Source organism: Myxine glutinosa, chromosome 8 (assembly GCF_964187855.1).
Source record: "Myxine glutinosa chromosome 8, kmMyxGlut1.1, whole genome shotgun sequence".
Classification (NCBI taxonomy): Eukaryota; Metazoa; Chordata; class Myxini; order Myxiniformes; family Myxinidae; genus Myxine; species Myxine glutinosa.
In genome coordinates this window covers 47365985-47381603 of record NC_136268.1, presented here as the reverse complement: position 1 = coordinate 47381603, position 15619 = coordinate 47365985, and the positions used below count along the sequence as shown (strand labels likewise).

The window sequence follows — 15619 nt, the reverse complement described above, 5'->3', positions numbered from 1 at the left end:
ATGTGCTCATCTAAATACATACCTTGTTAGTTGTTACTCTTCATTAATTAGTATGACTCTGCCTGGGTTTGAACCACCGACTTCCCAGACTCAGAGCAAACACTCATCATTACGCCAACAAGTCTGGTATATTCACCTGAAATCATCCGATAGAAGGAAGTACTGCATTCTTTTTGAGTCTTTGTCTCATCATTCAGCGAGATTCTTTGAACAGGGCCCATTTTCAAACTCGTCTCTGAAGACAATTGATGACTGAGCACGCACTCCACGGAGTCAAGTCATAGTTTCATCGATTACACCAGCAGAGCACCCGACCTACAGGCGATCTCGATCCAAGTGTGCAGCATGTTCTTCTGACACATTCCTTTATTTGGGCGGTGTATAAGCAACTGCCTCCATCGCTCTCAAAAATAAAAATAACCCGGGTTACGTACATGAAGCAAAAACATGTGTACTGCTTTTGTGCTTATACGTTATAATAACCATACGATACGGTATATCATGGTTATATCACTTGGATAATTCCAATTGCACTGGGCCACAAGCCCAGTCACTAGAGGCCTGATGTCTAAGGCATGGAGCCTGAGGCCTATATATACTGTCGCCTTCACAAAGCCCATATGCCTATCGGCTCCAATGTTTAGATATTTGATTATCCTTTTAACGGTCGCTTCGGTTGTTTTACACTGAAAGGAAAACTTATGGGGAGGGCATGCCAATTGTGAATATGACACGTCCGGATATGTCGTTGGCTTACCACAGCACCAACATGGCGGACGCACGATTTTTTTTTTCAGGCTATAATTGTGGGTGGAGTCAGGACAGCTGCCCAACCAATGGGTATAGAGCGGACATACATACAAGCACTTGCTGCTTTATATATAGATGGTTCTGGCTATGCTATTCAAATATGGAGCTTCAATGAATTCATCTTTCCTCGTCTCCAAAGTTACTTGTCTGGTGAGAGAAAGAAATGCTCATCTCCACTCCTTTGTTCCTCTTCTCTCCTGCCTGTGGAACCACCTTCCAGAGTTATTGCAAAACTTTTTACCCTCCTGGGATTCTCGATGGCCATGCACCGCTATCTGACTTCATCTTGTGTCCCAACCTGTGATCTTTTCTAAACCCGTGAAGTCTCCCCCACAACCACTCCTCGTACCTGCAGGTTACTATCCACCTGCTTGTATTATTGTGTCTGGCTCATTCCCCCCGCCCACTCTTGTTCTGCCTCGACCCGTTTGCCTACGTCCTGCATTCACACCTTTTCCTCTGTACTCCATGAAACTCAAAACTCCAAATTAAAAAAGACAAACCAGTGATGTAATACAGGACAACATCGCTGGTATCACCATGATGTTAGTGATGCAAGAAGGATGTAACATACCTGCTGCCCAGGCGATCACATGCTCGCTTCGCCAGGAGTTGAGTGCAAAGGTCCTGGGCCTCAGCTGTGAAAGCGGTGTTGGTGAAGACCACGGTGTCATGTAATACTCGACGCCGTAACTCCTCCTTGCTTACCTTTGCCAAAGAACAAGTTAAAATGCCATTTACTAAAGTTGACAAGAGGACAAGGTCGATGATCATAGTGTTTCATAACATCTAGAGAAGGTATCACACATTTTTCAACAAAACCTTTCTGCAATAAGTTGTGTGTCCCATTAAATGTGATTGCACCATCCTCGTTATGTGTAGAGATTAGGCCAAAATGAAGGAGCACACAAAGGTAGAAAAGCTGTTTATACCTCTGAGGCAGATTTTCCAAACTTGCGTATTGACTATTCCTGTAATTGTTTAGATGTAAAGGTGATGGACATACTGTACCCTCAAAGCTAAGCCTATCAGATCGTATTGAATTACTAAATGAAAAACGAATTGAACCTGGAATGATGGTAGCACAATGTGGTATCGCCTCACAAAATGGTAAATGACACCCGGTGTTATTTGATATAGTTGCTGCAGTATGTTGATTGAACATGCATCACACAAAGAGTATCTGTGGATGGGTCCTGATGCAATTGCACAACACATCCCAAAGGTGCTCAACCAAACCAGACACGGAAACCAACCTTCTTACTTGCAGCTTCCTGTGTTTCCTCTCCTCCTCCTGTCTCGCTCTTCTCTTCTTACTTGGAAAATCTCCCAGATAGCCGGATCCCGAGCAGGAAGTGAAGCAGTTCGCATGAGCTCATGGCGTTTAATGCTATGATGCGTTTATCGTGAAGGAAGGGCCTTATTACTTGCAAAATCGAACATTTTTCAAGTATATTTGTCGGTTGCATTTGTTATTCTGTCTGTCTGTCTATCTGTGTTTGTTACTTGGCAAACACATATATATATATTTATTTATTTTTTTTGCAAGTATGTTGATCACTCCGGTTTTTATGTTTGTCTGTCCGCTCACTTATACTTGCCTACGGGTCACAATTTTAAACCGATCTTCACGAAACTTCACCAAATGGTAGAGTTCATGGTCTGACAAGATCCTATATATTTTTGAGATCAACGTAGGCCTAAAGGTCAACATAGGCCAGGGGTCAACCACTTATTTGAAATTTCTAAAATCCTCAATTTTCATCCGATTGACTTGAAATTTGAAAAGGATTTTCACATCAGCTTAGTGAAACCAACCACCAACTATTTTTGAGGTGAACATAGGCCAAAAGATCAACATAAGCCAGATTTCTAAAATTGTCAATTTTCATCCGATTAACTTAAACTTTGAAGACGATTTGCATAGCAGGTCACTGAATTCAACCACTAATTATTTTTTAGGTCAAAAGGATGCATTCTACTTTGTTGTGTTTTGCCAAGTGTCGCTCTATGTGTGATTTTTCATTTGTTTGTTTGTTTCTTTGTTTGTCACCATCCTACAGGTCATAATTCTAAACCGATCACCACGAAACTTCACCAAGTTGTATAGGTCCTCACATTTGAGAAGCCTATTGATTTTGTCAAAGGTCAAAGGTCATCTGGAGGTCACATTTCTAAAATCGCCGTTGTTAATCCAATCGACTTGAAAATTGAACAGCATTTGTATATTGAGTCACGAAATTGGGAAACCCACTATTTGAGGTCAAAAGGTCAAAGATAAACTCAAGGTGAAATTTCCAAAATCATCAATTTTAATCTGAAAAACTGTCAATTTTCATCCCATTGACTTGGAAATTGAACAGCATTTGCACATTGAGTCACTAAATTTGGAAACCAACTTTTTTAAAGGTCAAAAGGTCAAAGGTCAACACTAGATCAAACTTCCGAAATCATCAACTTTCATCTGAAAAATCATCAACTTTCATCCTTTTGACCCGAACTTTGATCAAGATCGTCAATTTTAATCTTGATAAAATAGACAATTTGCTGCATCAATGGAAACCGTTTTGGAGGGGGGGGGGGGGGGGGATTTTGCAAGTATCGTGCTCTGCATGACGTCTTCTTGTTTGGATTATTGTTACACCTCATCTCAACCCACCTCCTGGTTGGTGGGGTAGTAAAGCAAAGGCAATGTTCTCGGGTAGGAGATGGACATTACTGCTCGCAATCTGTTTTGGGTTGTGATCTGTGCCTTGCTGTTCTATCAAGTTAGGAGTTGTAACAGTATATATAACAAGCACGGTTCCTGAAGCTCACCTGGATCAGGAGCAACAGTCAATGTCAGCCAAATAACGAAATTTTGTTCATGCACAGAATCTGGTCACGTGATTGATTGAATGGAAGCCCCCTCGATGCTGATTACAGCAGGTCATGTTTTTACAGGTTACAGGTCATGTTTATGCAAGTTACAGGTCATGTTTATACATGTCACAGGTCATGTTTAAACATGGTTACAGGTCATATTTTTACACGTTTACAGGCCATTTTGTACAGGTTACAGGTCATGTTTATACATGATTACAGGTTATGCTTTTACAGGTTATAGGTCATGGTTTTACAGGTTATATGTCATCTTTTTACATGGTTACTGGTCATGGTTTTATAGGTTATAGGTCATGTTTTTATATGTTTACAGGCCATTTTGTATAGGTTACAGGTCATGTTCATACATGATTGCAGGTCACTGTACCAGTTACTGGCACTGCCCTCTCTTGGATTAAATCATACCTCTCTGACAGACGCCAGTTCATCTCCATCAGTAACTGCAAATCCCCCACTGCTCCCCTCCCCCAAGGTGTCCCCCAAGGTTAAGTTCTTGGCCCCCTCCTCTTCATCCTTTACCTGTCCCCCCTCGTTCACTTTATCCGCCGTCATGGTCTCAAATTCCACTGCTTCGCCGATGACATCCAGCTTTTCATCTCCACAAAGTCCGTCTCCACCGACACCCACTCTATCCTGACAAACTGCATCACTGAAATAAAATCCTGGCTTCAAATCAACTTCCTCAAGCTTAACTGTGATAAATCTGAAATAATCATCATTGGCCCAAAAACGCTCACCAAATCCATCCATAACTTTGCCCTCAACATCGACGGTATCCCAGTATCCACCTCCCCTCACATCCGGAATCTTGGCGTCATCTTTAACCAAACCCTCTCCTTCGCCAAATACACTAAACAGATCACAAAGTCAGCCTTCTTTCACCTGAAAAACATCGCCCGTCTCCGCTCATCCCTCTCCTCCACGGCTGCAGAAACCCTCATCCACGCCTTCATCACCTCCCGTCTGGACTACTGCAACAGCCTCCTCTATGGTTCACCCTCAAAAATCACCAATAAACTCCAATACATTCAGAACTCCGCTGCCCGTCTACTCACCCATTCCCGGACCCGTGACCACATCACCCCCGTCCTTTACAAGCTTCACTGGCTCCCCATCCCCCAGAGAATCCAGTACAAAATCCTCCTCTTGACATACAAAGCCCTCCATAACCTGGCCCCATCCTACCTGGCTGACCTCCTCTCCAGACACACTCCCACCCGCAACCTCCGCTCTGCTGGTACAAACCTCCTGACCCCCTCCATCCGGACCAAATTCAGATCCTGGGGGGACAGGGCCTTCTCCATCGCTGCTCCCACCCTCTGGAACTCACTACCTCACACCATCAGAGACTCCTCCTCACTCACCACATTAAAAACATCACTAAAGACCCACCTGTTCAACACTGCATTCAACATTCAACCCACAGCATTTAACCCCTGACTATCTCTTCTCCTTCTCCCTCCTTTTGCTTTAAATATTTCCCTATTGATTCGTGTCTTTTTGCAATTGTGGTTTTCATGTATTGTTATGCATTATGTTTTCCACTCTGTCAAAGCGCCTTTGGGCTTCTTGAAAAGCGCTATACAAAATAAAAGAATTATTATTATTATTATTATGATTACAGGTCATGGTTTACAGGTTATAAGTCATGTTTTTACATGTTTACAGGTCATGTTTATACAGGTTACAGGTCATGTTTGTACATGGTTACAGGTCATGTTTTTACATGGCTACTGGTCATGGTTTTACAGGTTAAGCCGCTGTCACACCTTGACGTTTTAGCCAGCGTATGCCGACGTATGAAAAATTTGGCTACGTTAAGAGCACGCTGAAGCACGCTGGCATACGTCGTAGTATGCCGAGCTCGACGACAAATTTTGTGCATGCACAAAATTTGTCGACGTATGCCAGCGTATGACTCAGACCAGCACTCAATTTTGATACGTCGGCATACGCTAGCTAAATCGTCAAGGTGTGACAGGGGCTTTACAGGTCATGTTTATACATGATTACAGGTTATCCTTTTACAGGTTATAGGTCATGGTTTTACAGGTTATATGTCATCTTTTTCATGGTTACAGGTCATATTTTTACATGTTTCCAGGTCATGTTTATACATGATTACAGGTCATGTTCATACATGATTACAGGTCATGGTTTACAGGTTATAAGTCATGTTTTTACATGTTTACAGGTCATGTTTGTACAAGTTACAGGTCATGTTTGTACAAGTTACAGGTCATGTTCATACATGATTACAGGTCATGGTTTACAGGTTATAAGTCATGTTTTTACATGTTTACAGGTCATGTTATACATGATTACAGGTTATGCTTTTACAGGTTATAGGTCATGGTTTTACAGGTTATATGTCATCTTTTTACATGGTTACAGGTCATATTTTTACAGGTTTCCAGGTCATGTTTTTACACGTTTCCAGGTCATGTTTGTACAAGTTACAGGTCATGTTCATACATGATTACAGGTCATGGTTTAGAGGTTATAAGTCATGTTTTTACATGTTTGCAGGTCATGTTTGTACAGGTTACAGGTCATGTTTATACATGGTTACAGGTCATGTTTTTACATGGCTACTGGTCATGGTTTTACAGGTTATAAGTCATGTTTTTACATGGCTACTGGTCATGTTTTTACACGTTTACAGGTCATGTTTGTACAGGTTACAGGTAATATTTACACATGATTACAGATCATGGTTTTACAGGTTGCAGGTCATGTTTGTACATGGATACTGGTCATGTTTTTACATGTTTACAGGTCATGTTTGTACATGGATACTGGTCACGTTTTTACATGCTTACAGGTCATGTTTGTACAGGTTACAGGTCATGTTTTTAGCTGATGGCATGGCTATGCTGCTGATGTAACGCCAATCCCTGTAGGCTAGGGCAGGATTTTTTTTTGTTGCGTTTTAGGCCTGATTTCAAACCGTAAATGAACGCAGATTTTGTTGGTGTCAATACACCTTCATTAGGCATGATATATGAAGCTTGTGGCCAAATTTCATCAAAATCGCGTGATTGGATCAAGCAATAATGACTAAAGACTCACCGACATCATGGTACATTGTGAAAAAGTAAGGTTCCATCAATATATGTTACTTGAACATCCATTGTATATGGCTGGGATCTAAAACCACTTTCAAATGTAACTTTAGAAAAATCTTGGACCATGGCTACCAGTACTTCACCTGCTCATGGAAGTTTCTGAATGGTATGTAGCCCGAGATCATCTCGTGTATGGTACAGCCGAGGGCGAACCAGTCTGCGTCGTACGAGTATGGTTCCTCCTTGATAACCTCAGGTGACATGTAACCATTAGTTCCAGCCTGGGCACAAATATGAAAGGCGACAGGAAAACAAAGTTAGCGATAATTGTAGAGTCTTTTTCCTCTTCACTCATTCACACATAAGTGCTCCTGGAATCTTTTTTCCTCCCTTTGTCAATTTATTTGAAGCCCTAATAGGCAATGAGCCACTAGGCTTGGTCAGTACCATCTGAGGGGAATAATGCTCATAGTGATTTTTGGCAAGGTATTGTTATGTCGGTGGGGTAGTGATATGTAGAGCCAAGTATATCTGAATAGATAGCATGCTTCGTCTATCGCGGTAAGGAATCTACCCTGTAATAAGTTCTGTGTGTTTAGGCGATTTGTCGGTTAAGATGTATACCTGTGAACATACCAGGATGTTCGTGTGTTAAATAGTATAGGGATTAAAAGATAACGCCCGTGTGTCCCACCTGGTAGCCAAACCTTTGTCCCTTTTGGCAATGCACCCATTTAGTTAGGTCCCTAGTGCAACACTAAATAATTCCCTTCCCTGACATGACTTTGGAAGACGAACAGGCAAGGGGGGCCCGGCTCGGGGCACCGCCGCATGGACCGCGGCCAGCTGCACCTACGAGCTATGATCACGCTACACGCTACGTGCTATCACCACGCTATGGTCCTGTGGGTGGTCGGCGCGCTGGGCGCGAACCTCCAGCCAACGAGTGTGAGAGGCGCGAAGCTGGAAGGTTGGGTGGAAGTTGCTGGTTGGTAGCGCGCCAAGGCTGACGTCACCGAAAAGGTTATTTAAGGGAGCTATTTAAGGGAGCGCCAAACGCCATTTTCTCTTTTGCGGTTTGTGCTCTTGGAGGTCCAGCAGTTCGTAGCACGTCGGATTTTTCTTGCTTACGCAGCTTCCTCTTGCAGCTCTGGCACTTGTGGAGATCGAGCAGTTCGGAGTGGTTGCACATCCAGCTCTGTCCCTTGCGCTCTCTGGCTGTCCCGACATGCTCGAAGCTCGTCTTCTTCTTGGTCTTTGGAGGCAGTGGTGGTCATTGGCTCGCCATCTTTAGCTCCTTCACGAGCCTCGATTATGTATACAAAAAAAAAAATCTGCGTGGTGCTTGGAGCGGTGCTGGTGCGGGAGCGAGGCTCGGTGCTGTGAGCGGGCGGGACCTCATGTGCAGAGGAGGGGGCGTTGGCTCGGGCCTACCGAGGCGGGCGAGGCGGACGGAGGATTCTCCCGCGCCGGAGTTTGGAGCCGCGTGTTATGGACAAGACGACAAGACTAGATAAGGCCATTACCCATTTACACGAACATAACGACCGTGTTCCTTTTCATTAATTTGCATTCCCTCGTCTGTATCCGAAGTCTGTGTGTGGGGACGTCCCGATTAGGACATTTTATTATCGGCGTGTGCTTTTCCTGTCCTTGCCTTTTACTCTAATAAACCCTTGTATTATTTTCCATTCCCTGTTAAACCTGTGCCCGGTTGAATTAATTTCCCTGCAGGATCGAAGCTGCCGTTTGAGTTCGTTTGCCCTCCACAGGTACGCGCTTCCGCCGTTTCTTCTTCTTCAGTTATTCTTCCTCCCGCGTCCATAGTTGAATCCATGTTTGGCCGTCGCCCCCAATTAAAGCCATTTTCGGTCCATCCCCGAGCCTCTGGTATTAACCGGACGCTCCGCGCAACAGTATACACCCCTCGAGCTGGAAAATATATGATAGCATTGCAGCTGTGGTAGTTTTTTGTGTGTTATCGCCCTTTTTGTAACCCTATCCTAAAAAAAAGTAAAAATTAAAAAAGTGGAAAAGTATTTTTGTATCATTTATTTGGAAAAAGTTAATAATTCTGGGATACATATGATTACATGGGTTTGTAGAAAATTTATTGAGGAATCAAAATAACTAAATGGCATATATTGGTATAATGGTATAATTTATTTAGACTTTTCATATAATATTGTTACGGACACGGCTTAAGATGTTATGATGGGCCGAGCGGAATGGCCGCCGTGTTCGCACAGTTTACCCGATTCTTCCCCAACTTACCCGATTCCACCCGACGTTGACCAAATCGCGCTATGCTAAATCAATGAAGGAAAGGACACAACGACTGGGATAAATGACACGACGCAAGTGGTACAGTTCTCAAGACCTCCGGAGGAGGATATAATTAGTGGGGGAGAAAAGGGGTAGATTACAAGGCAATGAGGTAAAGCACAGAAGAGATAGGCACTTAGACACAATCTTATCTATCCCAGACAGACCACAGACAAACGGAACAAGACTGACTTACACAGGGATTGATGGCAGGGAAGGATAGGCAGTCGATAGCACAAGGTGCACCTTGGCTCAGGGGCAGAATCAAACACGGTCCGGTCCAGAGATGCGGGGAGGTCTTGCAGCGCTCGGAGGTGGCGTCCTTCTCTCTCCCAGCTCAGGGCGCATCTGACGTCACCTCCCTCTTCCTGCGCATGCTCAGCGGGGAGTGACACGCCCTCGGCTCGTTGGCTCCGCCCCAGATGGGATCGGTCCGCCGCTTCTATTGGGTGCAGGGGTTACCGGGCTCCGCCCTTGACGAGGAGCTGACAGCGAGCCCCTACTTGGTAACCCCATCGAGCACATGCTCGATGGCGGCTCGTTGGAAAGGCATGGTGCCCTCCCAACACCCCCCACCAACCAAGCCGGAGTGACGACGCACACTCCCCGCGCCGCCGCCGCTGTTGTTGTTGTTGCTGTTGCTGTTGTTGTTGCTGAACCATGAGGAAGAGCTGCGGGGAGGTATTGGGAGGTCCTAAACTTCCTAACGGTGCCATACAATCACATTCTGGTGCAACGAAGAGTCACAATTAATGGAAACGAGTCCTTAACTGACATAGACTAAGAATAACTAGCAAGATGTCCTATAGTTGTCTACGTGAGATGCGGTGGACCTGGATGCGACATTTAATGGGGGAAATAGGGGGAGGTCGGGTCTACAGAGTGTTGTTTACAGAAAATGGGACTAGGGAATGGGGGATTGGGGATAGTTGGGAAGTATGGAGGAAATAGGGGAATATTTACAAGCGGATATGGATGGAGGCCAATCTCATATCCGCAACATTGCACCCTTCTCTACCTCCGGGCGTCCCGACCCGATAAATTTTTACCTACGTTAGTGTGGCACTCAGATGTAGTTCCCTCTACTATTAACTCAACCCTGAGTGTGACAGTTTTACAGATGTTCACAAATGAGTAAATATGTCCCCCTGCGACGTTGCACCCTTCTCCTAACAGAAACACCCACAGGATAACCGAATCGCGGAAAGAATCCTCAAACTAAACATACAGCCGGTAGGGAGCATCATTTATACAAGACTGATATTTACACTACGATCCAGGACCTGTTCTTTGAGGAACACATGCAGATGTTATGCATAGAGAGAGAGCACGCATGCCAGCATCGATACACCAACCCACGAGTGCCCTGTGGCCCTACGGCCTTTAATAATGTGCAGAGCACCCCATCCAAGCACCAAAAGCACCACCCCATTATGCACAGTCAGCACCATCCGGTGCACCAATAAAGTGTTAATTAAAATGCACAATTAATTGTCCATGGTCACCGGTGGTGTCGCAGCCGGCCGATGTTCTGCCGCTGGTCTTGCCTTCCTGGAGTGCACTTGGCCTTCTGGCTTCTTTAAAAATAAAGAAAGGCGCAAACCGCGTCCATTTCTGAATTGTGGCCGTCAGGGGGGCCAACTATAAGTGGTTCACCTGTATGGCATAGGTGCCACGTTGACCCAGAGGTCCATCAACGGGTGGTGCTTGCCCGCAAAAGAACTGCGGTCCATTGTGGGCGGCCACAAAAATTGCGGTCCATATGGTGTATCGATCCAGGCAGCAAGCAGCGAAAGTACAGGCCCACAACTGCGGAGCCAGCACCTCTCTCTCCTCTCTCTCCGCCCCAAAGCCAGATCCTCGGAGGTGGGAGACAAAAGAAACAAGTGAGTAAGGTGGTAAGGGCGCAAAAGTGCACGCAATACAAGGTAATGCACACTGGGGGCACATGGGAACCAGGTGAGACAGGTACGTTCCTACCGTACGCCCCCCCCCCCACCAGGTAACCTACATTGCCCCTCCCTTACCCCTTACTGTATCCACAAAACACAACACTACCCATAAACATCTACTTTACACATCACCAACGTCCCTACTGTCTTCCCCGTTCCTCCCATAAACCAAATTCGTCTTCTCTCCCTCCTAACCAATCAAATTTGCCATTTCCAACTCTCATCAAAATTTGCCATCTCCAACTCAACATCAAAATTTGCCATCACCAATTCATCATCAGTCCCTCCTAAGGAGGGAGAGATGGAATCACCCCAATGTCTTATCCATGTCGTGATGCGTCTCACAAATCCAAACAGCAATTCTCATTTCCTGCAACACAAAACAAAGGAACACAGGTGTGGAGTCATCATCATCACCTCAGGTAAGTGGCTGCGTATGGTGCGACAGGTTCACATCAATCCTAACTATTTCCTAAATGACTTTAACAACTTTACATTACCCGGGGTCTTTCCCTGCCAATCCATTGGCCAACTTACACTATGGGTTCTAAAAACCAATTCCCATTGACCAAACTGTGGTGCTTCTCAATTTGGGGTCTCACTCCCCCGATTCATCACTCGGTGCCCTCGCACAATTTCTGGGCTGTGACGTGTAGCTCTCCCAGCAGGTCTACCCACCTGCACACCTCCACCACTGTAGTTGCCACCCGAGCTTACCTGCTCCTCACCCTAACCTAACTAACTGGGGAAGGCCCTCTCGCACTCTCACCCCCTCAGTGCCCTCTCTGGCACGGGCTGCCCGATCCACACCCGGGATCCTCAGGCACCCACTGACACTAACGGCTCCCAGAGCCCACCTGCGGCCTCACCTGGCCGACATCCTCACAGTGGTGGAGTGCCCAAACCAACTACACACACTAACAGGCTACACGCCCAGCCATTTCCACAACACTAATGCACCCATCCACAATACCATTCTGCAACCGCACCACAAATGCCAATATCCAACCACAATTTACCTATACCCTCTACCTAACGCTTACACTACTCGCCCCGGGTACTCGTGAAAGGGGTCCACTCTTCCCCCATCCACACCTTCGCACCATGCACACCACTCCGTACCACTTACTCCAACTCTTTCCACACCACTCATTCTTTGCTCCATGTATTCCACACACCTGTACTTGCACACCTGTGCTCTCATACTTGGTGCCGCCTGCACCCTTCTCTCCCCCAAGCGCATTCGCGCTGATCCACAACACTCACTACTCATACACTGCTCCACACACCTGTCCAGTTCTCACACAGCATCATCTCATCTAACTACTCCCCTCTGAAACTTGCGCTTCCCAGTCGTCCCTTTAAACTATTGCGCTCCCTCGTCATTATCATCCACTCTAATCTACCTGCGTCCCCACTACAGGTATCAGTCACTAACTAATCTTAACGTTACCTAATGTCATCTTCGCTGGATCCCTACACACAATATCCTAACCCACCCGGGCTAGTTTTCACTGCCATACACCCCATAATCTATAGCGCATTTGCCCCATTTTTGTGAGGGATGACAGAGTTGCCATCCCACCACATCGGGCATCTCCCACTACCAATTTTGCACAAATTTCAACAAATCAAAAATTTGCCAATCACTACTCATCATCTGCCAATCATTACTGCCAATCCTTTGCCAACCATCAAATTTTGTTTTTTTTTCTAATTTTGGGTCCAAAACACTAACCTCATCACCCGTCTACTTATTAGATCCTCTCGGTGCGCCAATTCCCTTCTAAAGCTCGGCTTCGTACAGCCGAGCAATGAATGCGGGTTGTTTTGTGCCAGCGGCTGGATACGTCCCGCATTCGGTGCAGGGAAGGAGGTTTACCCGGGCCGAGGTCCCACGCACCATCTCGGCACGGAGCCATCCCATGGCCCGATCTCGACCTGCCGGAATGCCTCAACAAAAAGTGGTCGCCATGATGACCCTTCCTATCGGGCTGCCCGCTCCGCTTAATGGAGCACGGACGCGGCCGTTCAAAGCGCGGCCCGGCGTGGATCGCGTACGGCGGTCCTTTCGAACCCGCCGTGGCTCGGATCCCCGCTGGTTCTCGCGGCACGCGAAGCCCGGCACGCACCGAGGGCCCGATTCGGCTAAAAGTCGCTCTAACCGCTAACCCAGTTACCGTCGATGCCTCACCTGCGTGCTTACACGCATACGCTACCCATTTCTTGCTCATACATCCAGCCGTTTCCATGCTCCTCGTCGTACCTTTCCTTACACACCTCGGTACACTCATTCCGCTCACAGACTTGGTCACACACCTGACCACCGAACACCTTGGCACACATTCGTCGCTCACACACCTCACCAACACACCTCTTCGTGCCCCCTCCTCGGTCACCTCCTCTGTGACAATCACAGGTGTGCTTTCACTCGCACACCCAACCACGTGCCTCACTACCAATTCCAGCGTGCATTCCCACACACGCTCTACCATTCCAGGTGTGCTTCCTTTCTCACCTGTCACAACCAACTCACGCTCCGTGTCACTCTTACTACTCTCACCTCCACTCTTGACAGCGCACTCACCCTTACTCTCGACAGCGCACTCTTTCCTCATGCACCTGTCCGTCACACATCTTTCTCGCACACCCTCTCCCGTTACATCCTCTGTAACACTCACCACAGGCGTGCATTCTCCTTCACTCTTGACAGCGCACTCTTTCCCCATGCACCCCAGAGTCGGACTTTCTCGCACACCTCCTTTTTCGCACACCAGACCTGTCGCACACTTCACCAACGGCCTCTCACGAACACCCGGGTCCATCTCGACCCCCAAGCTTATTAAATCACCTGGCGCATCATACGCACGACCATATTGGTCACCACTTACACCGGGTCCTCTTTCTCTTCGCTTCTCCTCCATCACCTGCGAATCCCTCATCCGGTTAATGAGCACATCATCACGATCCAAACACAGACTTTGGACCAATTCTTTTACTTCCTCTTTTATCTCTTTCTTATCCTCTCTCCGTCGCTTCTTAATTTCGCTCACCCCTTCTTCCACTTCTTCTAATTTCTGCTTCACCTCCTTCATCTCCTCGTGCGCCCCCTTAAGTTCTTCCTCTAATTCCACCTTATTTTTTTCTATGTGCCCCCGCACCTCCCGCTCTTTAACCTCCATCACCTCTACCACCTTGTTCATTTTCCTCGTCAGGTCCTCATGTACCGTCTGACACTCTTTTTTAATTACCCCTACGTCCTTTTTGATCTCCTTCTGTGTCGATTTTAAACCCTCTATTACCGCTGTGTTCTTCTTTACCTGGTCCCCCAACTCCTTTTGTCCCACTGTCAGTTGTTCTACTCCCAGCGTCAACTCCTCTATACCACCTTGCAATTTTACAGTCCCCTTTCTCACCTCCTTCTCCATGCGCTCCTTACAGTGCCTCACCTCCTCGCGCACTCCTCCGACCTCCTCACTCACATCTCTTCTGATCTCTTCTCCCATCACCTGCATCTCCTGCCCAGATGCCACCCTCATCTGCTCCATTTCCTCCCTGTGAGCATCCAATTTAGTTTCTACCCCCATTCTGACCCCCTCTATCTGCTGCCCCATTTTTTTGACTTCCCTTTCTGCTTGGTCCCTCATGCCCCTCAATTTGCCTTCCATACTGTTTTCTAACCCCTCTAACCCCTTTTGCATCCCTTCCATTTGATTCTCTTGAGCGGCCATTCTGTTTTCTACCCCCATTAACCCATTCTTTACCTCTTTTATCCCATTGTCTAACCCCTCACCGGTACCCCTCGCTTCGTCCCTCATTACCCACAATTGCTCACCCTGAGCATCCATCCGGTTCCCCATTACCCCCAATTGCTCACTCTGCAGTTTGAGGGACGCCTGCATTTGCGCCATAAATTGCTCCATGAGGGCCTGCATTTGGGCCATCCCTCCCACTTGTGCAGCGGGTGCGGCCGCCGTAGCCATGTGCGAGGCGCCATTTTGCGCGCCCGCAACCTCGTGCGCGAGGATGCCATTTTGCGAACCTGCCTCCCTCACTGCTTCGCTCTCCTCATGTCCCTCAATTTGGTCCTGGATCGACCCTGACTCACTCTCCTCTACCGGAACCCAGCCGTCTTGATCTGCCATAGCGCGACTTTCAAAATTCTGGTTTTTATTTTACAACAAAACAAATTTCGGTTACTTGTAATTTTGAGCGCGTTAAGCGCGCTTCGGGTCCGATCTCACTCCTCGACACCAATTGTTACGGACACGGCTTAAGATGTTATGATGGGCCGAGCGGAATGGCCGCCGTGTTCGCACAGTTTACCCGATTCTTCCCCAACTTACCCGATTCCACCCGACGTTGACCAAATCGCGCTATGCTAAATCAATGAAGGAAAGGACACAACGACTGGGATAAATGACACGACGCAAGGGGTACAGTTCTCAAGACCTCCGGAGGAGGATATAATTAGTGGGGGAGAAAAGGGGTAGATTACAAGGCAATGAGGTAAAGACACAGAAGAGATAGGCACTTAGACACAATCTTATCTATCCCAGACAGACCACAGACAAATGGAAC

The 15619-nt window shown here is 46.8% G+C and overlaps 1 protein-coding gene across 1 annotated transcript in view; it reads right to left on the bottom strand.

Annotated features, from left to right (window-relative positions):
* The window catches only part of GRK7 (G protein-coupled receptor kinase 7), a 76037-nt gene that overhangs the window by 1102 nt on the left and 59316 nt on the right, over window positions 1-15619 (bottom strand). Inside the window, 2 exon segments of the mRNA XM_078783228.1 lie at window positions 1385-1518; window positions 6905-7042. Of these exon segments, the coding sequence (XP_078639354.1) occupies window positions 1385-1518; window positions 6905-7042 (272 nt within the window).